Genomic DNA, 23,038 nt, shown 5'->3' on the forward strand with positions numbered 1-23,038 from the left:
ACACCTACTGGAATCCGGGTACGAATATCTCAGAAATGCAGTGCTTCAGGCCAAAAGCGCAAGCGTCGCTACTGATTCATCTAGAAATCCTATTGATAGTAGTACGGTGGATTTGCTTGGAGACAAACTTGCAGTGCTTCGCTTCCAGATGCAAATCAAACAAGAACTGGATCTCATGGCAGCGTGGGTTGAAAAATATTCCAAGCAGTTCCGAATCACCAAGTGATCCGTTCCCTCGTGACAACATTCTTGCTGATGCAGAGACTGCTAATGCTGCTAAGGATAAGGCAAAAAAGCTTTCATTGAATCTCAAGAGTATCACTCAACTATACAATGACTATGCTGTTCCATTTAATCCCTGGTAGGTATGTTTTGTTTGTTTCATGAAAGCTCTCTTGGCCTTGTTTTTGTGAATTTAATCTGCTTCGTTATGTCTCAATGATTTCTACATTCTCAAACCATGTAATAAGCTCATCCATAGGACCTATATTACTCTGCATAATAACAAAGTTCGTGGACATGCAACATTTTGAGGATATTGTTGAAATAGAAGACATAAGAGTTGGATGAAAGTTGAAAGAACAGGAATTTAATCATTTGCAGTGAATAAAGCTAATCGACTAGGAGTCAAGCAGAACACTGACAGATGTCGAAAAGGCAACTCTGTTGTCTTGCTGAAATGAACTTTTTCTTTCCACGTGAACTTGATTTCAAAAAAGATTTCCTTAATTGTGTGATGCTTGTATTGGGTACATCAAATGTAATGCTTGTATTGGATACATCAAACCCTGTTTACTTGCACCTCTACACAGTACGCGGGTTCTACCAAATCAATTTGTTGTCCTGTATTTAAAACTCATAACTGGGGTCAAGATATGAATTTTCAATAGATTTTCTTGATCTTCTCAACCTAGTTTTAGACAGTGCCTATTTTCTATTGGTACTAGGAGCAAGGGTCAGGTCGTCGCAGCCTCTGTGGCGCGCTACATCTGCGCCCGGGTGTAGCGAAAAATGAGCAAGGGTCCTCGCATTCCTCTCGACGGGTGCAAAGGGTAAGGAAGCTAGCCGAGCCAACTAGGATTCGTCTAGGTAGTTGGATAGGTAGTTGGAACGTAGGGTCTCTAATAGGTAAGTTAAGATAGGTAAGTTAAGAGAACTAGTCGATGTAGCAATTAGGAGGCGTGTAAATATTCTATGCGTGCAGTAGACTAAATGGAAGGGCCAGAAGGCGAAGGAGGTGGAGGGTTCTGGCTTCAAGCTTTGGTACACGGGGACAACTTCGGGTAGGAATGGTGTAGGCATCTTGATCGATAAGAGCCTTAAGGATGGAGTTGTAGATGTTAGGAGCCAAGGCGACCGGATTATCCTAGTGCGGTTGGTCATTGGAGATTTGATTCTGAATGTGATCAGTGCTTATGCCCCTCAGGTAGGTCTTAGTGAGAGCTCCAAGAGTCAGTTTTGGGAAGATCTTGATAGTGTGGCAGAACCAACCTGAATTACACCGGCTCAAGTACGCGAGTCCTCTCTGGAGGGCTACCTCGTGCTTCAAACGGTATAACCCTATTGGCCTGTCGGGTAACGTCACGATAAACCACCGAACGCAGGATCCAACAAGGTACCTCACACGAAGGTGAGTCCAGAGATATAATGCCAATACATTTTACACCACAGGCAGTTATAATACAAAAATATACAAAGTATCATTAACTCCCACTGAAGGAAGATTATTACAAAACAGGTTTAAGTTTTAAGCTAAAGCAGCGGAGTTTGAAAAGCGTAAATATTGTACGCATCGTTATTACAGATATTATGTTAGCCCTGTCATAATATTACTCCGCGGAATCTGTGTTGGCCGGGGACGGATCCCACTCCACGGACCAACCGTCAGGTAGGGGGTAGGGCCACGGTGTAATGAAAGCTGGCTCATCAGGGAGATTACCTGAAGTAGATCAATAAAAGCAAGGCTGAGTATACTAATACTCAGCAAGACTTACCCGGAATTGGGTATACCTTAGCCCATAACTAGACTCATGAAGGCTTTTAGCTTTAGGTAGAGTTTTTAGCTGAAAAGCAACAAAGAGTAGATTCTTATTTTCAACTTTTAGCTTTCAGGTTCTAGTGGATTAACCATTCTAGGTAAGCATCTATAACTATTCAAACATGGTAGAATCTTTAATCAAACACCATCTTTGATAATCACAAAGTTGCTCTTGTTACTCTATGTGGCAAAGGGGGTAAGCAGTCTCAATCATCGTGAGAGGCGGACGATTCCTGAATCGAAATTCAAAACCTTGCAAGGGTAAATCTAACACACATGCTTGAAACACCAAAGGGTCGTTCCGAAGCAACCGTTTGCCTTTCATTCCGACTCGTGGATCAGATCCACCACAAGCGACTGCAGGACCATACGCACTTCCAAAGTGCAGGACGTACGTCTGTAGCGCGACTACAAAACCCGTACTCCTGGTTGCCCACACGTATTCCTACACGTCGAACAAAGTAACCAAAAGAAGCAAATACATGTGGTGAGGGGTATGTCCACTTCTCGGGCCGATTGGTTACTAGGCTTACCGCTTACCATATTTCGCGGCATGTGGCTAGTACTTTCAAACGCTTAACCACCACTACCACACATTGCGACCTTATCAAGTTCCACAACACAGACGGGGTATCATCTCAACCATGATACCTCACAAAACTCCCGTCCGTCATCCTTATAGTGATAATAGGAATGTAAACATTACAACTCTTATATATCGCGCGAGTGACAGGAAATCACTCGACTTCTACCGGTCCTATAAGCAAAGCAGCTATTCGGACTCAAATTCTAGTGTTCAATACATAGGTTCCTGGAATTATGCAACTAAGATTTACAAACAACTCCTAAGAACCTAATGCATAAAGACATATATAAATAGTATAGTTTGCAGTGTAATAAAGTAGGGGTTATGTCTGGGGCTTGCCTTCGCTGGTGAGGTTGGGGTTAGTCAAGTTAATATCTTCCGAACCTTGGTTCGGGGCTTCAGAGAATTCCGCGACGAGATTCCCGGGGTCTTCAGAATAACCTCCTTCTTGTTCCGGAATCAACTGGTAATCTCTGTCAGCGAAAGCGGTCGAGTCTATATGAGATGCAAAGGTACAAGTTATGGAATGCACATACTTTTATGTTATTTCACAATAAAGTTGCAATCCAAACAAAAGAACATTACATTGAAGCAAATAACCTGACTATCCTGCACTTGGCAGTCATTTATCGAGTACTAACTATCTTACTTAGATACATTAAACAGCAAATTCAACTACGTTAAGTATCTAACTAGTGGCATGGGGCAACTGGTTGGGGTGGTTTTTAACAACTAGATTAAATGGCCTTATTCATTGATTAAACTAATTGTTTTTATGAACTTTAAGTTACTATTATATTATGGACTACATAAACTATGTCCAATTTGTTTGACACCTAACCCTTGGTTGGAAATTTAATCACATGTTATACTATTAAGGAACAGTACCCTAAAATATTTCCATGATTTTTGAGCATTTAAATGTGCAATTATTAAATATACAAAGTGAACTACACATTATTTCTAATTAATATTTGTACATTAAGGAAATAACACTGGAATACTAGGATAATTATTTTTCTTCAATTCTACATATTAAAAGAAAATTAACATCATTGGTTTTACCATTTTATCATTTTTCTATGAATTACTATGCATTTCCTAAGCCTACAAGTAACTAAACTTAACAATTAAATTAGATTATGAAACATTCCTAAACTAAAGTTGATCCTTTAAGTAATATTATAGATATTTATCTAAGGATTCCAACAAAATTTGGTTTGCATTTTTATGAATTTTTCTCTAATAGTTATAGCATTTCTAAGTTGGCTGTATTATTTACACAAGGGGGTCCTTTGGGAACTATTCAACTGAGTCTACGGTTGTGCACCTAACCCCTGAACTTTTGACTCTTCTAATCCGGGGTCCTTGGGCTGTGAACCAGAGTAGAGCAAGGCGGGGGCGGCCGTGTTCCGGCGACGGTGGTCACCGGCGGCGAGGTCCAAGGGCAGGGGAAGACTCAGGGGCTTACGGTGGTACTGTTGCGCCACTTGTCGAAGGTTGGGGTGGCCGGAAAGAGGGATCCCGACGAGGACCTGGGATGGTGGCGGCGAGGTCTCCGTCGACGGCGAGGTTCCGGCGATCAACGTTGGCAAAGGACCTGCGCACGAGAACTAGTGAGTCACGGGGAACGTGTAGGTACAACCAATTGGAAGGATTCGTGTCGGATTTGAAGTGACCGACGGAGACAGTAGCGGCGGCGGCGAAGAAGAACGCCGGCGAGCATCGGGGAGGCGCGGTGGTGGACTAGAGAGCTAATGGATTGGTCGGGAAGCTTCACAGAGATGATGTAGTGCTAGCTAGAGGGTTGTTGTGGCGTGGGAGGGCCCGGATCGAGCTGCCCACGGTGGGGGCCGAAGGCGGCGACGGCAGCGCTCGTCGGAGGCGACATTTCAGTGGGAATTGGGAGGCAACAGAGGGTCGTCGAGCACGAGCAAGCAACGGGGAAGCTTGCACGAGGATGGATTGGGGTGGAGGAGGTCTGGTGTTGGCTGTCCACGGGCGTGCCGTGCGTGGCCGGAGCGGAAGAGGACGGCGGCGGAGGAATGTGGCTCGGATGCTCGGAATTGGGCACTGGGAGTAGCAGAACAGGATGTAGGCGTTGAAGTGGTGCTGCTGCGCGTGAGAGACTGAGAGTTAAGGCACGCGGTGGGCTGTCCACGGCGACGAGGAGGTGGCGGCCGGCGGAGGCTCGGGGTTGTCGTTGCGCGCGCGCGAGGCCAGGAAGGGAGGGGAACAGCGGCGGGGGAAGCAAGGGGCGACGCGTGGGTACTTGCAGAGGCTGGAGGTGGAACCTAGGGTGCGGCGTCGGCGCTGAGCGGCGGGGCAGGAGCAGAGCAGAGGGTGGAAGCGGTGGTGGCAGAGGAAGACGAAGCAGGGAGGTGTCAGGGGGACTTGTTTGCAATTCCTAAAAAATGCAGGGACTTCTCTGTAAACTATAATTTCCCACTGCTACAAAAGTCAAATGAAAAAATGCTCAACATGAAAGTTGTAAAGTTTTTCAAACTCTACAACATTGTTTTAGGGCTTAGGTTCAGAAAATCAAAGTTTACAACTCTTTAGGTTAAGTTTATGAATAAAGGTAGAGTTTAAATTACTTTTGTCTCCATTCAAATAAATTTGATCAAACTTTGGGTAGGTTTACAAATCCCCAGGAATGTCATGATTACTTATATTTTTACACATTAACCCTTAGGTAAATCTAAATTTTACTTTTACACTTCAATCTTTTCACATGTAAACCCTTATACCTTTGTGTTAATTACACGTAGGTCCTTAGTTTCATACAAAGTCTATTTCTCTTAGGTTTTAACTTAATATTTGTACTTTTCTTCTCTATGGACATTTGATTTTGACATTTAAGAGCATTTTTTACACAATTGCACATAGGGACTTATAACATTTATAATTTACAAATATACCCCTAGTTCTCTGTACAAACCATAACATACATACAACTCACTAATACCTAGTGTCTTTATTTCTGATTACATGAATGTTACAGATAGCATGGTTAGTACCGTGCCTATCAGTGAGAAGCTTTTCATAGGAGGAGACCTCAATGGCCATGTGGGTGCGATTAATGCAGAATATAAGCGAGTACACGGGGGTTTCAGGTATGGTAGTAGGAACGAGGGGGGGAGGATGTTTTGAATTTTGCGTTGGCCTACGACCTGCTGTTAGCGAATACCCTCTTTAGAAAGAGGGAGTCCCATCTAGTGACCTTCCATAGTGGACAATACTCGAGCCAAATCGACTTTATCCTTGCTAGAAGTGAGGATAGACGTGCCTGCTTAGATTGTAAGGTGATACCGGAGGAGTGTGTTGTCCCCCAACACAAGCTTGTGGTGGCAGATTTTCATTTTCGGGTACGTGCCCCCCAGGACAAATGTGCTAAGATTGCGAGAACGAAGTGGTGGAAGCTTAGAGGAGAAGAGGCACAAACGTTTAAGGAGAGGATGCTAGGCGAGGGGCCTTGGAAGAAGTAGCAGATGTAGATGATATGTGGCTAAAGATGGTGACATGTGTTCGGAAGGTGGCCTCAGAAGAGAAAGAAACTTGGTGGTGGAATGACGAGGTGCAAAGGGCTATTAAGGAGAGAAGGAGTGTTTCAAACGCCTTCACCTCGACAAGAGCGCAACCAACATCGAGGGCTATAGATTAGCGAAGAGGTCTACAAAGCGAGCTGTAAGTGTAGCGAAAGGTCAGGCTTTTGATGACCTTTATCAACGGCTAGGTACGAAGGAAGGAGAGAAGGACATTTATAGGATCGCTAGGACCCACGAGAGGAAGACAAGGAACATAAACCAAATCAAATGCATCAAGGATGGGACAGATCGACTTCTGGTGAAGGATGAGGAGATCAAGGACAGATGGCAAGAATACTTCGACAAGTTGTTTAATGAGGAAAATGAAGGTCCTACCTTCGAGTTGGACGACTCATTTGATGATACCAACAGACGCTTTGTGAGGAGAATTCAGGAGGCAGAGATCGGAGAGACTTTGAAGAGGATGAAGGGAGGTAAAGCGATGGATCCTGAAGGCATCCCTATTGAGCTTTGGAGATGCCTGGGCAAGAGGACGGTAGTATGGTTAACTAAGATTTTTAACCTAATTTCCGGTCAAATAAGATGCCGGAGGAATGGAGGAGAAGTATACTAGTACCGATCTTCAAGAACAAGGGAGATGTTCAAAGTTGTACTAACTACCGGGGGATTAAGCTGATGAGCTATACGATGAAGCTTTGGGAGAGGGTTATCGAGCATCGCCTAAGAACATTGACAAGGGTGACCCAAAACTAGTTTGGGTTCATGCCTGGGAGGTCGACCATGGAGGCAATTTTCTTAGTATGACAGTTGATGGGGAGATATAGAGAGGAGAAGAAGGACTTACACATGGTCTTTATTGACCTAGAGAAGGCGTATGACAAAGTACCGAGAGACGTCATGCGATAACTTGTGTTCGAACATGTGATGGCGATACCAGTGACTTTCCAATTAAAATAGGACTACATCAGGGGTCAGCGTTGAGCCCTTATCTATTTGCTTTGGTGATGGATGAGGTCACAAGGGACATACAGGGTGATATCTCTTGGTGTATGCTCTTTGCTGATGATGTGGTGCTAGTTGACGAGAGTAGGGCAGGGGTTAATATGAAGTTAGAGCTGTGGAGACACACGTTAGAGTCGAGGGGGTTCAGACTGAGTAGGACCAAGACCGAGTATATGATGTGCGACTTTAGCCCGACTAGGCATGAGGATGGGGACATTAGCCTCGAAGGTCAAATGGTGGCCAAGAAGGATACTTTTCGGTATCTAGGATCAATGCTTGAGAAAGATGGAGACATTGATGAAGATGTTAGGCATAGAATTTCAGCCGGTTGGTTGAAGGGGCGGCAGGCTTCTGGCATCCTCTGTGACAAGAAGGTGCTACAGAGGCTAAAAGGTAAGTTCTATAGGATGGCGATTCGCCCGGCGATGCTATACGGTGCTGAATGTTGGCCTACAAAAAGGCGACATGTCCAGCAACTGAGTGTAGCAGAGATGCGCATGCTGCGTTGGTTCTGCGGGCATACAAGAAGGGATAGAGTCCGAAACGAAGAGATTCGAGATAGGGTCGGGGTGGCACCTATCGAGTAGAAGTTGATTCAACATCGGTTGAGATGGTTTGGACATGTACAATGGAGGCCTCCCGAGACGCCGGTGCATAGTGGAGTTTTAAAGCGGGGCGATAATGTAAAGAGAGGTAGAAGTAGACCTAGACTAACTTGGGACGAGACGGTTAAGAGAGACCTTAAGGAGTGGAATATCGCTAAAGAATTAGTTATGGATAGGAGCGCTTGGAGATTAGCGATTAACGTACCTGAACCGTGACCTTTGTTACTTTTTGTTTAACCCCTAACTCTTCCTTTAGCTTGTGCCCTTTTTTTTGTTTCTTATTCTTGTTTCTGTGGGTTTCATCTCTAGTCTGCCCCAACTTGCTTGGGATAAAAGGCTAAGTTGTTGTTGTTGTTGTTGTACTAGGAGCACCTTTCACAAGATAAATCTTGCACATATGTTGGGTTATTGGTAAATAATTTCTTGCTAAAATGACTTGAAATGTCTTGTTGTCAGGTTTGCCTGGAAATTCTGAGCTTTGCTGATTACTCTGGAGATGCTGATAGCAAAATTGTTCAAGAAATTTGGACCAGACTACTTGATCAGGCACCTACAAAGAGGTGGTGTTGCAGAAGCATGTTCTGTTGTAAAAAGAGTAGGCTGGAAACTTGATCCTACAGATGGAGCTTGTTTACATTTGGATATAATTAGGGGTGATAAAGGTCTTAAATTTTAGCCTAGCTAAGGGATGGGCTTATATTTTATAAAATTTTCAGCTAAGAATACTTAGAGCCAAGTTGGATTATGAAGAGAGTATTAGCACCATGATCCATTACCAGGATATAATATGCTTTTACCGAGAAGGCTGCATTGATAATGCATGTTTTGTGTTCTGTATGTTAGAAAATTAGGCAATTTTCGGTATATTTTAATTCCAAATATTACTAGCAATTTTATGATATAAATAAGTGATAATGGGTGAATAAGATATGTGCATGTGTTCATGTTATTCTTACTAATAAGCATGAACAAAGAGTTAAACCACAATAGGTTTAGTAAGTACCCCAAGGCGGGACCAGTGCCGGGGGCACCGGTTGCGCCGTTACCAGTTGGAATAGACATGCTATTCGACTGGTCTTGCTCGAAGTAGCCGAACTATGTCGATGCAGGAAGAAGTTCGCAGTGCCGTCCCACGAACGGTTACGCCGGGAAGTAGACGAAGTAGTCGTTCCTACGAACGGTCACGCCGGGAAGTAGACGAAGTAGTCGTTCCCACAAACGGTCACGCCGGGAAGTAGACGAAGTAGTCGTTCAGGGAGCGAGCAGTCGCGTCAAGACGCTCCCCAAAAACCTGATTGCCCGCGTCCCGTGCAGGACCTTCAGCGAGCAGAGGTCCCGGAGGCCTGCTCTCGCTAGAGCTGTGCGCGCAGCACTAGCGATGGGAATGGCAGAAAGCAGCTGAGGGAGAAGGGAGAGGCCTCCTAAGCAGGAGAACCTGGATGAGTGCTGAGGTGAGTGAGGATGGGAGGAGGGGGTGGTGGTTTATATAGGCGTCAGGTGCCTCAGGTTCAACGAACCTGGACGTCATAAATGACTTTGATAAGCGGCAGTTATTGTGCCTTAGGTTCAACGAACCTGGACGTCGTAAAGAGCCTTGATTGTCCAGTCATTACTGTCAACATTAATTCTCTATTTTAATGCTCTTTACAGCAAAACTTCCTTCTCATCACCGCACCGCCCGTCCGGCCGCGCCTCGCCTCGGCCTCGGCTCGGCGAGGCGAGCGAGCGCGCGGGCGTGTGGTTCACTGTCCTCCTCTTACCGGCTTCACAAGTGGTGTACACGAGGTTCACCCTTTAAGTCAGCTGAGATCCTCCTCAATTCCCGGTATAGAATTAAGCTATTGATTCCCTAACATTTAATAGTGGGCTTTAAATTCTTTTAGTGTATTGATTAGAATGAATGGGCCAAGCCCATAACTCCAACACTGTATATACCTGCATGCTTGAGACTTGACGTTGAGGGCATTCCACTGTGGTACGCGTAGTATCCTGCTCTTTTCGACAGGATAGATTAAGTTCAGGAGAACAACTGGTTGGTGATGATGATCTTCCAAGAACTCTTGGTGCCTGTAAAGGTCTTCCTGAACCAGTGTTTGCTGTGTATGATCAACTGTTATCAAATGGCGCAATCATGCCTTCACTAAATCTAAAGTTGCGCCGCTCTTGGTAAAGATTTCAAAATGACCGGATGAAGTAAAATTGTAAAACCATATTACTAATATAATCGTGAAAGCAGACAAAACCTGGATTCTTCATGCAGTCCCAATTTACTGTCAATACGTCAATTTACCTGTCAATTTTGGGCTGCCGAGTGAGCTCAACCTGACAAAACGTCGGCTGACCAGTCCGCGTAACGCTACCGCCAAACGGACACGGGCAGCACCGCCAGCCAGCAAATAAAATCGCGGGGCGAAGGGGCTTCCAGGCAGCGCATCGTGTTCACTCATTCACCACACCCTTTCTTCCTCCACTTATCTTTTGCCCCCGCCATTTAAACCTGCAGGCTCAGTAGCCATTAGGTATCGGGTAGATACAGGAAACGCTTCTCCGCTAGTCACCTGACGTGCTAGCGTCCAGCATCCATGGCTGATTTCTGGTTGCTGCTACTGCTCGCCGTCAGTGCAGTCTGGGTTCTTCGAGCTTGGAAAACCCGACGGTTGGGCAGCAAGGCGCGGAAGGCGGCGACGTACACGTACCCGCCGGGGCTGGAGCCGTACCCGCTGATCGGCCACCTGCCGCAGTACCTGGCAAACCGGCACCGCGTGCTGGACTGGATGACTGAGGCGTTCGAGCGCCAGCCCACGTGCACGTTCGTGCTGCGCCGGCCGGGCGGCGTGCGGGGCGCGATCACCGCGAACCCGGCGAACGTGGAGCACTTCCTGCGCGGCAGCTTCGACAACTACCCCAAGGGGCCCCGGTTCGCGTCGCTGCTCCACGACTTCCTCGGCCGGGGCATCTTCAACGCCGACGGCGAGGCCTGGCGCGTGCAGCGGAAGGTGGCCAGCCACGAGTTCAACACGCGCTCGCTCCGCGCCTTCGTGGCGCGCTGCGTGCACGCCGAGCTGCACGGCCGCCTCCTGCCGCTGCTGCGCCGCGCCGCGGCGTCCGGCGCCCGCCTCGACCTCCAGGACGTGCTCGAGCGGTTCGCGTTCGACAACATCTGCCGCGTCGCGTTCGACCACGACCCGCGCCAGCTCACGGACGGCGGCGACGGCACGGCGGACGGCGGCTTCGCGGACGCGTTCCGCGACGCCGCGAATCTCAGCGCGGGCCGGTTCCGGTACGCCGTCCCGGGGTTTTGGAAGATCAAGAAGGTGCTGAACGTGGGGTCCGAGCGGCGGCTGCGCGAGTCCATCGCCATGGTGCACGACTTCGCAGATCGCATAATCCAGTCTCGCCGGGAGGAGATGCTGAGGGACGGCTTCGAGAAGCACGACCTCCTGTCGCGGTTCATGGCGAGCCAGGACGAGACCTACTCCGAGTCCGAGGTGCCCCTCCGCGACGTCGTGATCAGCTTCCTACTGGCCGGGCGGGAGACCACGTCCTCGGCGCTCACCTGGTTCTTCTGGCTGCTCTCCTCTCGTCCCGACGTGCAGCGCCGCATCCGCGACGAGGTCGCCGCGGTGCGCGCCCGGCGTGCACGGGGCGACGACGTCGTCGGCTTCGACCTGGACGAGCTTCGCGAGATGCACTATGTGCACGCGGCCATCACTGAGTCGATGCGGCTGTACCCGCCGGTGCCACTGAACTCGCTGCGGGCGGAGACGGACGACGTCCTGCCCGACGGCACGGCCGTGCAGGCCGGGTGGTTCGTGGCGTACAATTCGTACGGGATGGGGCGGATGGAGTCGATCTGGGGCCACGACGCGCGGGAGTACCGGCCGGAGCGTTGGCTGAACCCCGCCGACGGGACGTTCCGGCCGGACAGCCCGTTCCGGTTCGTGGCGTTCCACGCGGGGCCGAGGCTGTGCCTGGGCAAGGAGATGGCCTACATCCAGATGAAGTCCATTGTGGCGTCCGTCCTCGAGGAGCTCGACGTGGCCGTCGACGGCGCGTACCGCCCCGGGCAGGTCGCGTCGCTGACGCTGCGGATGGCGGACGGGCTCCCCGTGACCGTGAAGGCGAGCCGAAACTTCTGAGCTCAGTCTCTGCAGACATGTGTCTGTCGAAGTGAAGGAGTTGCAGCTGACAAGCTATCGACATTGGCAGTTTGTTATCGTCTGTACCCGGTACACTGTTGGTGTGTTGCGTTTTGGAATCCCCTGCATGCTGGGCACTGAAATTCCTATATAGGAGTTTGATTCAAATAAACCATCTATATATGGGAGGAAAGAGGGGATATTTTAGTGGGTACATAGAAAATAAGCTCCATAAGTATCCCTTGGAGGGGTTTATGGGACTTATGGACTTATGGGATTTATAGGCATAAACTTTATCTATAAACCTTCATGTTTGGATAAAAAAAATTTATTATAAGCTTATTGGTAGGGTTTGAGGTTTATAATAACCTCCTCCAAACCAAACACCCTCTCACCCCACGATTGCTTGACTTCACACCTACTTGGAATAGTATGAACGAATTCCAGACGAAACCATGTCCTGACGCTTGTCGTTTTGGAGAATGGAGATGGAATTTCGATTCCATGACGAGACTTCATTAGTAGACTGCCCCCGTCGTTCTCTGATTGTGAAATGTGAGAAGCTAAGTCTCCCTCGATGAGGACACCGGCTTTTGGAACATGGTAACCAGAGTAAAGATTGTCGAAATCATATTCTTAGTCGGGTTCCGAAGTCCTTCCTGCAATAAAAGCGTAAAACATTCTGCCGCTACAATTGAAATCTAGAATTGTATGCAGTCCATTCTATCTAGACCATAAATTCAGTGACCCAAATGAAGATCTTCAGAAAATTCAGAGACCTTCTGAGCCAACTACTACGCTGGATTTCGAAAAAAAAAAAACCTACTACGCTGGAACCTTGTGACCCGAACCCCCCTTCCCAACACGCCTCACTCTCTCTCACATAATCCATCTGGAAAGAACAAGACCTTAAAGAGTCCCGTAACGCCTCGCAATCACTTCTCCTAAGCAAATTTCGTTTCCGACTCTTCTAAAACGATATCTGCCGACACATTCTATTCCTACCGTCGTATCAAGCCCAAGGAAAAAAGAAAGAAGAAGAAGAATGAAAGGAATAGATGATGGGCAATGGCAAACATCTCGAATTGGCGTACAAGAATAAAAATCCAGTAACTCTTATGTTTCTCCAAAATTTCTCCTAAAGCACCCCCTCGATTGCTAGAATTCAATGTTAATTTGTATAACATGAACAAAGAGACGAGTAAACCACTGGATGTCATTTTTCGTTTTGGAATAAGAGTTAATTTGGATTCCAGTCCACTGACTATTACTAATTGGAGGCAGGCTTCAAAGAAGCTTTCATGTGAAGCTATCTAGGATGCTAGGTGGACATTTAAAGAATAGAGAAATTCTAAAAATTCTCATAAAAATTACAAACATTCAGCCATCAATCCGACAACTCCAATCATAATAGTCTTTCCTAATAAATTATCCACCTCTGCCATTATAAAAATAAATTAAAATAATCCCTAAACATGTATCTAAATTACCCACCTCTGCTATTATAAAAAAATTTAAAATAATTCCCTAATCTTCGTGTAAATTACCCACCTATATCATTATAAAAATAATGCAAATCTCTATATACGAATCTGGCACCAAAAGACAAGCGGCCAGCGTGACCACGTCGCGGGCAATTCCAGGCTGTCGGATCGGCCGGGCGGCGGTTTAGATTGTGTGAGTTCCGGTTATTTTGAAAAAAAAGGTCCTCGGACCTTAGATAAATGAACCCACAATTCGACCTCCTCTCTTAAGTAATTTTACGGAAAAGCCCACAATTTTTCACAAAATTAACCTGCGGTCCAACCTTCCCGGTTAAGGAAAATTTACAAAGCAAACCTTAACTTTTCATAAAATCAACCCGCAGTCCTGGTCCTCTCTTACGATTTTTTTTAGAAAAACCCTAGGATTTATATTAAATCAAACTACAATCCGTTCCACCCATTACTTCTACAAAAGCAACAATATTCGTACAATTTGAACGCCACAACGCGTTGAAATCAAAAGTTGTTCAATATATAATATGATCAAAAATTTAAAACTACAACTTCACTATAGAGCAAATTTTAAAATTCAAAATGTTTTCATAATTCATTTGCACAAATGCTTGCATGTGATCCGTCATACGTACAATATGGATACCAAAACATCTTGAAAATTTACAGTACTTCGTGCCTTGCTCCACGTACTCTCGACCTACGTACTCCGGGCGACCCGGAATACCAAGTCGGACAGTGGTGGCATAGAGCACCTTGGGAAAACCTTCTTCATGGATGCAGTAGGTGGTGGTCCAGTCATTCGTCATCTGACTAAGAAAATAAATAAGGGTTAGGATTTTCAAACAAATCTTATTTCTACGCGATTCCTATAATTTCAAATTTTTCTATGGGGTTTCTTGACCTAAGACCTATGTCCTAGGGTCTGCTACACCCTACGGTTCGCGTCCTACAGCCAAGTACGGCTCTGATACCACTTGAAGTACCCCGATCAAATAAATCGGAGTTTATTATGTATTACAGTGCTAGTCCCTGAATCAGTAGCTGGCACAATACATAACACAAGTGGTACATAGTCGTATAACACACTAATGACATTCACAACACCTCATCAAGATGATAACGACAACTAAAGCAGCGATGGTCGTTAATAGGAGGGTATTTATTTGGTCTTCACACTCAGACATACTAAGTAGACGCTACGACTCGACCACAACTCCACATTGAACTCCACAGGCTTGACTTAGGTGCGGACGCGAACTACTCGCAGTCTTCAGGCACGTAATCCGGATCGGCTGCTAAAAACATCAACAATAAAAGAGTGAGTACAAGGTACTCAGCAAGTCCCACCTCGCCAGGGAGGGAGATATATAGGGAAATTAATTAATGCAATGATCAAATAAATATGCTCAAAGGTGAATGAACTCAAAACTGTAATGCAAATTATCAGGATATATCCATGCAACAACAGTAACTATATATGCAAACAAATCTTATCCAAAAGCATATCTCATCTCCAAGCATCTCACTCTAGGTGGGATGTCCACACCGTAACCTGTCGTATACCGAGGACACGGCCATTCGAATGGATTTTCAGACTCTGCAGAGCTTGTACACTTTACCCACAAGCCGGAACCGCTCAGCACGGCCCGAACATAGGCGACACCCAGCCATGGCCTATCCCGGATAAACCCGTCCAGCACCATCATTATATCCAGACCACTCTCGGTCTCAAATATAAATCAACTCAATCTCAGGACGATCACCGAAATAGCCAGTGGGATTAGCCTATGCCCTGCCCATACAGGGTCGAGTGGTTGTACGAACAAAGGTTAGGTGAGATGGCACCACAACCACAAATCCTTAATCACAAAACTCGCCTACCCAAGTCTATCACCACGATAGCGCTTGAGCGTAAGCCTACACCAACGGTAGTACTTACACAACCTTGTCCATAAATCATTATCACTTCTCAAACATAGACAAGTATTTAACCATGCATCCAATAATGAGGAATAATAAATATTAAATGCAGACTCATATCAAGGCATTCAAAATCACAATATGCAAATCAAGGCAGTCAATGAGGTTCACAACGGCAATGCATTCAACTATGCAATGATCATTCTACTATAAGCAAGCATTCATAGGATCAATATGATCAAAGGGTCAGTGAGACTTGCCTTCGTCCTCGCTAACTTTCCCAACACCCGTCACAGGGTCGTTCTGCTCGACGGGATCTTCCTCGGGTACGGTCTCTTTATCGCATCAAATAATCACACAGACAATCAAGCTCAGCACACAATCATCATTATAAAATAGCACTTGAATTTATATGAATTTAGGAAGAAGAATTGGGTGATTCGGAGTTCGGATGGGTGAGATATGAAATTTACAGTGTGGCTGTGTATTAATTTCGGAAATGAAAAACGAGTTCGGAGATCAGCGGGAATGGCTACCTTGTTACTGTGAGTTGGAGAAAGCTCAATGATTCTTGGGAGAGGGTCGATTGGTTTTTCAGTGTTTGGCGAGAGATCGCAAACCAGCGCCGCTGCCTTTTTATAAACGGGATAAGGCGGTTCGGCACAGTGCGAGGAGATAAGGTTGCGCTGCAGCGAGCGTACGACGACACGTGCCGTGCGCGAACTATTCTCTTTGGTTGAATGCTGCAGGGATAGTTCGAGAGAGAGGGCTGGTTACTTGTGCTTCTGCAGCTTGCCATTTCACATCAAGGCATAGTAGTCAACTTTGCTCTTCACATGCATGGGACTCCTGGCGCTTGTGTCTCTGCAGCTTGCCATTTCCCCATCCATGCATTTTAGTCAACTTGCACCACGCATGCATGTCATGTCTCATTTCTCTCCATTCCTTATCACGTTTCATCTCTCTCTCTCTCTCTCTCTCTCTCTCTCTCTCTCTCTCTCTCTCTTTCCCCCCTGTCTCACGTCTCATTGCTTTTTCTTTTCTTTCTCTTCTCTCTCCCATGCCTCATCTCTTCCTCCTCTCTTTATGGCTGAGAGGCAGGCAGATGGCAGCGCGTGGTCGGGGAAACGGCTGACACAGAATGGCGGTGGCGAGGGAAGGGGCGAGCTCGTTCGAGAAGGTGCTGGCGCTGCGAGACGCTAGCGCGGTACGGAGTTCTATCCGCGCGTATGGAGTTTTGCGTCTGGTGCATGAATGAGTATAGTCTGCGTATTTGTCATTAATTTATGAAGTCTGGAGAGCCAATATATTGTACAGCTCGATTTAATGCTTAATTTATTTTTTTATTATTATTATTTTATTTAGTACTATTATTATATATATTATTATGTTTTTATTATTTCTCTTCATGTAGATGGGGCTATCGTTGAGGTGTCGTAATTAATCACCACGTGAGCCTTTGGCTGTTAATCAAACTACAGCTGAATAGTTTGTCCGCAGGGTTTGTTTCGTTGTATGCTAGACACGTACAAGCACTCATCACCTATATTATTATTATTTTTATTTACTAATCTTTTCTAGTTAAATACTTGGATAGTTATTAATTAAGCTAATTATAAGGTAATTGTGGAATTAAAAATTCGGGATGTGACATTCCATTTCCAATAAAAAATAATATCCTAATACTTAAATAGTAGCATCACGATAATAGAGAGTCCAAAATATATACCAAGTACAACAACGGACTGCAGATCATGATATCTACACATACAGTAATTACTACTCTGTACATGAACTAAAGTCTGTATCAACTACAATCAGACAATATGAAATACGGATCCTGCACGGTAAAGCCGCGCGCCTTTCTAGTGACTCCCTAAATTTGCATATAAATTATCGAATTATACCATTATTAAAAGTTAAAGTAACCCTAAATCTGAATCTAAATTATATAATTATAACAAGATATTAAAGCGCACCAATATAAATTCTAAATTACTATTTCTATTATTATTAATATATTATTTATATTATTATTTATATAAAAATACTACCCACGATATGTGTCACTGTGTATTCATGTATGATGGAAGAGATAACAATACCAATTTATAAACAAATAATTTAATTAAATATATATCAAATACACATGGAGGTGTGATGCAAAATGAAATCTATTGCAACTAGATAATAATAAATATATATTTTAGAGTATGTGTTAGAATGTTTAATAAATGAAAGAGAGCGTGAGATAGATAATTATAATTATTAGTCATAAGCTTTATTTTTATATTAATAGTAGTTAGCCCGTGCGGGAGCACGGGTTGATATGCTAGTTAGAACTATTATCTTTTCTAATAAATTACCCACCTTTGGTATTATGAAAATAGACTAAAATAACCCCCAAACATGTATCTAAATTACCCACCTCTGTCATTATTAAAAAAAATCTAAAGTAACCCCCTAATCTTAGTGTAAATTATCCACCTATACTATTATAAAATTAATGCAAATGACTCCCTAAATTTGCATATAAATTATCCAATTATACCATTATTAAAAGTTAAAATAACTCTAAATCTAAATCTAAATAATATAATTATAACAAAATATTAAAGTGCACTAATATAATATTCTAAATTACTATTTCTATTACTATTAATATATTATTTATGTTATTATTTATATAAAATACTACCCACGATATGTGTCACTATGTATTCATGTATGATGGAAGAGATAAAAATACCAATTCATAAATAAATGGTCAATTAAATATATATCAAAATAAAATCTATTGCAACTAGATAATAATAAATATGTATTTTAGAGTATGTATTAGAATATTTAATAGATGAAAGACAGCGTGAGATAGATTATTATAATTATTAGTTATAAGCTTTATTTTTATATTAATTGTAGTTAGTCCCTGCAGGAGCACGGCTTGATGAGCTAGTTAGAACTCAATTAGACAGATACTGGGCTATCTCGGTTTTCGATGTGAAATATTGTTCTCTGATGAGCCCCCTAACTTCCAAAAGATGGTAACTAGAGTCAAGCTTGTTAAAATCACAGATTCTAAATCGGATGAAATGTCTTACAATAAAATCTTGGTCGTTAATACTTAGAATTGTAAAATCATATACTCTTTCGAGTTTTGACTATAGAGTCAGTCCATCCATAAATCTAGAATGTAAAATCGATGACCAAAAATGAAGATTCTGAAAAACGTGTAAAGAGTGCTTTAGAACCGGAACAATGCTGGAAGCATCGCATCCCATGACAATACATGGAGTGGAAGAAAGTTATCGGCCTTCTTGTTAGTGTCCTGCAGTTGCCTCCATCGTTTGGCTTTTATCATTCGTCAAGTCACAACAGATATGATCTACTGTCTGCTTCTTAGGCACGAGAAAAGCCAGACGATGGAGGCATGGTGCCATCTGCAGAAGCACCATGTCAGTGGAGTTAAGGGTCCTGCAGTTGCCTCCATCGCTCAATTGATGATGTCTAGACTTTTTGGCATGGTCCCGTCTGCTTCTGCAATTAGGCTATCTCCACCGGTGTCCTGTAAAAGGCCCGGTTCTCTAAATCGGAGGATCCTGTAGCTTCCGTAAAGCTCCAGCGGTACCCGCTAAAAGGATCGCTAAAATGGAGGACTCCCACTGCGTCCCGCACAGATGAAGGGGCGACCGGCGTCCTCCATGCCTGTCGCCCCTTCCGCGCGCGCGCGGGAGGAAACGGCCGGCCAGGGGAGGCGGCTCGCGCGGGAGGAGGGGCGGCGGGCCGCGGTCGGCGGGGCGCGGAGGAGGGGGCCGGCGCGGGCGGAGGGGCGGCGCGGGCCGGCGGGGCAGGGGCGGCGCGCGCGCGGGAGGGCGCGGTGGGGCGCGCGAGGCGCGGGAGCGGCGGTAGCGGGGCGCGGAGGGGCGGCGCGGGCGCGGAGGAGCGGCGGCGGCGGGCGCGGAGGGGCGGCAGCGGGGCGCGGAGGAGCGGCGGGCGGGCGGCGGCGGCGGGGCGCGGAGGAGCGGCGGGCGGGAGCGGCGGCGGGGCGGCGGCGCTGCGGGGCGGGGGAGGGCCGGCGCTGCGGGCGGAGGAGGGGCGGGCGGCAGAGGAGGGGCCGAGGAGGGGCGGCGGGGCGGCAGGGGCGAGGCGGCGGCGCGCGGGCGGGGCAGCGCGGCAGGGGCGAGGCGGCGGCGCGCGGGCGGGGCGGAGGAGGAGGAGGGGGGCGGGCGGCGGCGGAGGAGGAGGGGGGCGGGCGGCGGCGGCGGAGGAGGCGGAGGAGGGCGGGCGGCGGCGGAGGAGGAGGGGGGGCGGGCGGAGAAGGAGGAGGAGGGGGGCAGGCGGAGGAGGAGGAGGGGGGCGGGCGGCGGCGGAGGAGGAGGTGGGGCGGGCGGAGGCAGAGGGAGGAGGAGGGGGGGCGGGCGGCGGCGGAGGAGGAGGAGGGGCGGGCGGCGGAGGAGGAGGAGGAGGCGGGCGGCGGCGGAGGAGTAGGGGCGGGCGGCGGAGCAGGAGGAGGGGCGGGCGGAGGCAGAGGGCGGGCGGAGGAGGAGGAGGGGAGGGGGCGGGCGGTTGGAAAAAAAGGAAAAAAATTGAGATTGTGGGGTATAGAGGATGGAAATAGAGAATATTGTTGGAGTAAAGTTTGGTATAGAGGATGAAGTTGATGTGGAGGAAAAGGATAGGGGATGAGATTTAGAGGATATCGCTGGAGATAGCCTTACCCAACTCTGCGGGCGCTCATATTCTGTTGTTCCTTTGCACCTTGCTCCTGAAACTTGGAAAATTGTAAATGACTTAACTTATCTCTTCCTCCTGCGGTTGCAGCTCTCATTTCGGATTCTTCTAAAACGACATTACACAGGCAAATGCTATGCTACTGTCTTTTTTAAAACATTGTACACATAGACGCTCACAAATACATACGCACACTCATCCCTATAAATACACGCACGTAATTCTACCCCTATAAGCACCTTCGAGAGACTGAATTTATCTGTGAGATTGGCGAAGTCACCGTAGACGCCTCGCTGTTGACGGACACGTCGCTTACCACTGAAAAAATAGCGCCAGTTAAATCCTGAAATAATCTAGAAAAATTCTAATGCCCATGTCGAGTATAGGACTCGAACCCTGGTGGACATGGAACCTTACCAGCTCAGTCTTTTTTTCGAAAAAATGCTATGCTACTGTCGATTCAAGCGCAAAGAAAAAAAACTAAATAAAAGAAAGAAATGATGGGCCGTGGCAAACCATAGTTTGTGTGGAGAGGACGGACAAGAAGAGCCCAAATAATCTCCTAGTCATACATACGTGGCCCGGATCCTGGGCCTGCAATGGCCATGTTGGGCTGGAAACTATGGCCTTGCGCTTGCAACCTCGCTTTCTGATTCTGATCACCATCCGCGTCGATCGTCAGGTCCTGACATCACATCAACCATCATGGGCACGGCAGCAGGAGCATCATCAATCATCAGGTTCTCGTGTCGTGAATTGTGAACCTCGCAAGTCCAAGTTCCGCCGGTGCCCATTCTGCCGTGTTCGTCATGTGTACGGAACACAGTGTGATATTACAGTATTTCAGAGGAATAGAAGGACTTCTGATGGAAGATGCAAAAGACCGACCACTGAACAACCTCGAAGCAGTCATTGTCAACTGAAAAGACGGCCAGGAGCGATCATTCTGCTGCTTTGCTTGACTAGGTTTTTCTCAAGAGAGGGGATGAATGAAGCATAAATTAAAAAAAGGGGGGGTGAATGAAGCACAGATAAATCTACTCTAACTTAGTTACTTCGAAGCAACTAAGCAAGGGAGCATTTGGGCTGCCAATTCTTCAACCTGGTTTCAAGCAAAACAGGGACACCCTGACCTGGCGACACGTCACAAATTGGCAGATCTTAACTAAACTAGAGCGAACACTTGGCTCATGCTCTCAGATATTTCCTCCATTGTAGGTCGTTTTAGCAAATTTAGATATATAATTTTTACTATATATTTAAATATAATTATTATCTAGATGCATAGCTAAGCTATATATCTATATCACTCCGCACTAGTTAAGATTGACGTTTCAGAACTGCCTCCAATTTTTCACCGGCCAACAGTTTTTGCGTGTCAGTGACTGAAGTAAACCCCGATTACCATGCGATTAGCAAGTCTGAGCTACCGGTCTCTTTCGCGCTCATGCTTTGGGTCCGGCTTTCTCTTCTTTCCACAAAGAAAACACACACACGCAGTGCCCGCTCGCCTTTGCTCTCGACCCGTGCCCATCGAAACAGAACCGCGAGACCGTGCGGCTTTGCGTTGTCTGCAAGCCTCCGGTCGATTTGGTCTCGTCCAAGGAGAACGAGACAAAGCTGCAGCCTGGCCTTGGCCTCCTGCCGAACGCAGGTAAACCGTGAACGATGTTGTCATGTTCATCGGCTAGACAAGAGGGACGAGGACGACCTGACTGTGCTTTGCGTTTGCTCGAAGCCTTCAGTGCACTGTCTTTTGTGGCACAGGCAGAAGCGCACTGATGCTGGACCATGACGCTATGCAGCATACTCCGTCCGTTGATGCAGAAGCATCCGACAGGTACTTTCTACAGGCACTTGTAAAGTTATTACCGCGCACATTCTGTTTAAATATCTTCTGTTTAGAATTATCGTCTCTGTCTCAGAAGTCTATCATTAGTTCTCCAACTGCAAAGTTATAGTATAATCTTTCAGGATTAGAGAACGTGGTGGATGTCAGAGCTGTCATGGAATAGTTCCCCTACTGATCATGGGAGGGGCACAAAAATAAAAATGGAAATGAAATACATTGTTATCGCAGGGAGTGGTTGTGAGTGCTAACCTCGAGTCCAAATTACTGCAAGATCACTAGCTAGGGGGTTTGGACATGCCTCGCTTTCGCTATTAGGCGACGCATTTCCTTTCCTGTTCGATTAAGTAATGGAGCGTTGAGAGATGCCTGTACTTGACGACACTTATCAGTTTGACAAGAACATTTCAGTTAGCAGCACAAAGATCTAGTACTCGTCTGACAGCCACCATCAGCGAGTCAACTATCTGAAATGTCGCTAGACTACTACTGGACCACATGAGTTGTGATAGTACTCCCTCCGTTTCAAAATGTAGATTGTTTTAGCAAATCTAGATGCATATATTTTGCAATGCATCTATATATACATTGTGTCTAGATCCATTCTGGAGGCTATAGTTCTGTTAAGGAGGGATGAACAATTGAACTAGAGTAACTGAATATATGGGATTTTGTTCTTTATTTACAGATGCTCTTGTAAATATGGATTTAACTCCGCAACTTGTTTGGCATATTGAATAACGGGCACTGTTTTTTGGCTTCGTTGACAGGGCCTTTTTGGAGGGGTCGATTTCCACCTTCTCTCTCTCTCTCCAAAGCATTGACATTTCTTTAGGACAAATGGTTCAACATACTTCTCTCTTATGGGGGGAGATTAATCCTTATGAAATCTTGCCTGGCCAGCATTTCTACCTATCTTATGTCTGTTATTAAGTTTCCAAAATGGGCATCGATTCTATTAATACCCAAATGGCTCACTTCTTTTGGAATAATCTGGAGGAAGGAAGAGGTAAATATCATTTAGCCAATTGGCAGGTTATGGCAAAAAAAAAAGAATATGGGGGCTTGGGATCCCTGATATTCAGAGCATGAATTTGTGCTCGCTGACCTCATGGATTTCA

General features: G+C 46.1%; 1 protein-coding gene across 1 annotated transcript; it reads left to right on the forward strand.

The window, feature by feature from the left end:
* Positions 1-10,253: 10,253 nt before the first annotated feature.
* Positions 10,254-12,111, forward strand: LOC112877985 (cytochrome P450 94A1-like). The gene has a single exon (XM_025942360.1). The coding sequence runs from the start codon at positions 10,362-10,364 to the stop codon at positions 11,916-11,918; it is 1,557 nt and encodes a 518-aa protein (XP_025798145.1). The 5' UTR covers positions 10,254-10,361; the 3' UTR covers positions 11,919-12,111.
* Positions 12,112-23,038: the final 10,927 nt, after the last annotated feature.

This window comes from Panicum hallii, chromosome 9 (genome assembly GCF_002211085.1).
Source record: "Panicum hallii strain FIL2 chromosome 9, PHallii_v3.1, whole genome shotgun sequence".
Lineage (NCBI taxonomy): Eukaryota > Viridiplantae > Streptophyta > Magnoliopsida > Poales > Poaceae > Panicum > Panicum hallii.

Bases quoted from the DNA above. Each gene is read 5' to 3' on its own strand.
- LOC112877985 (XM_025942360.1), top strand. From the start codon at position 10,362: ATGGCTGATTTCTGGTTGCTGCTACTGCTCGCCGTCAGTGCAGTCTGG.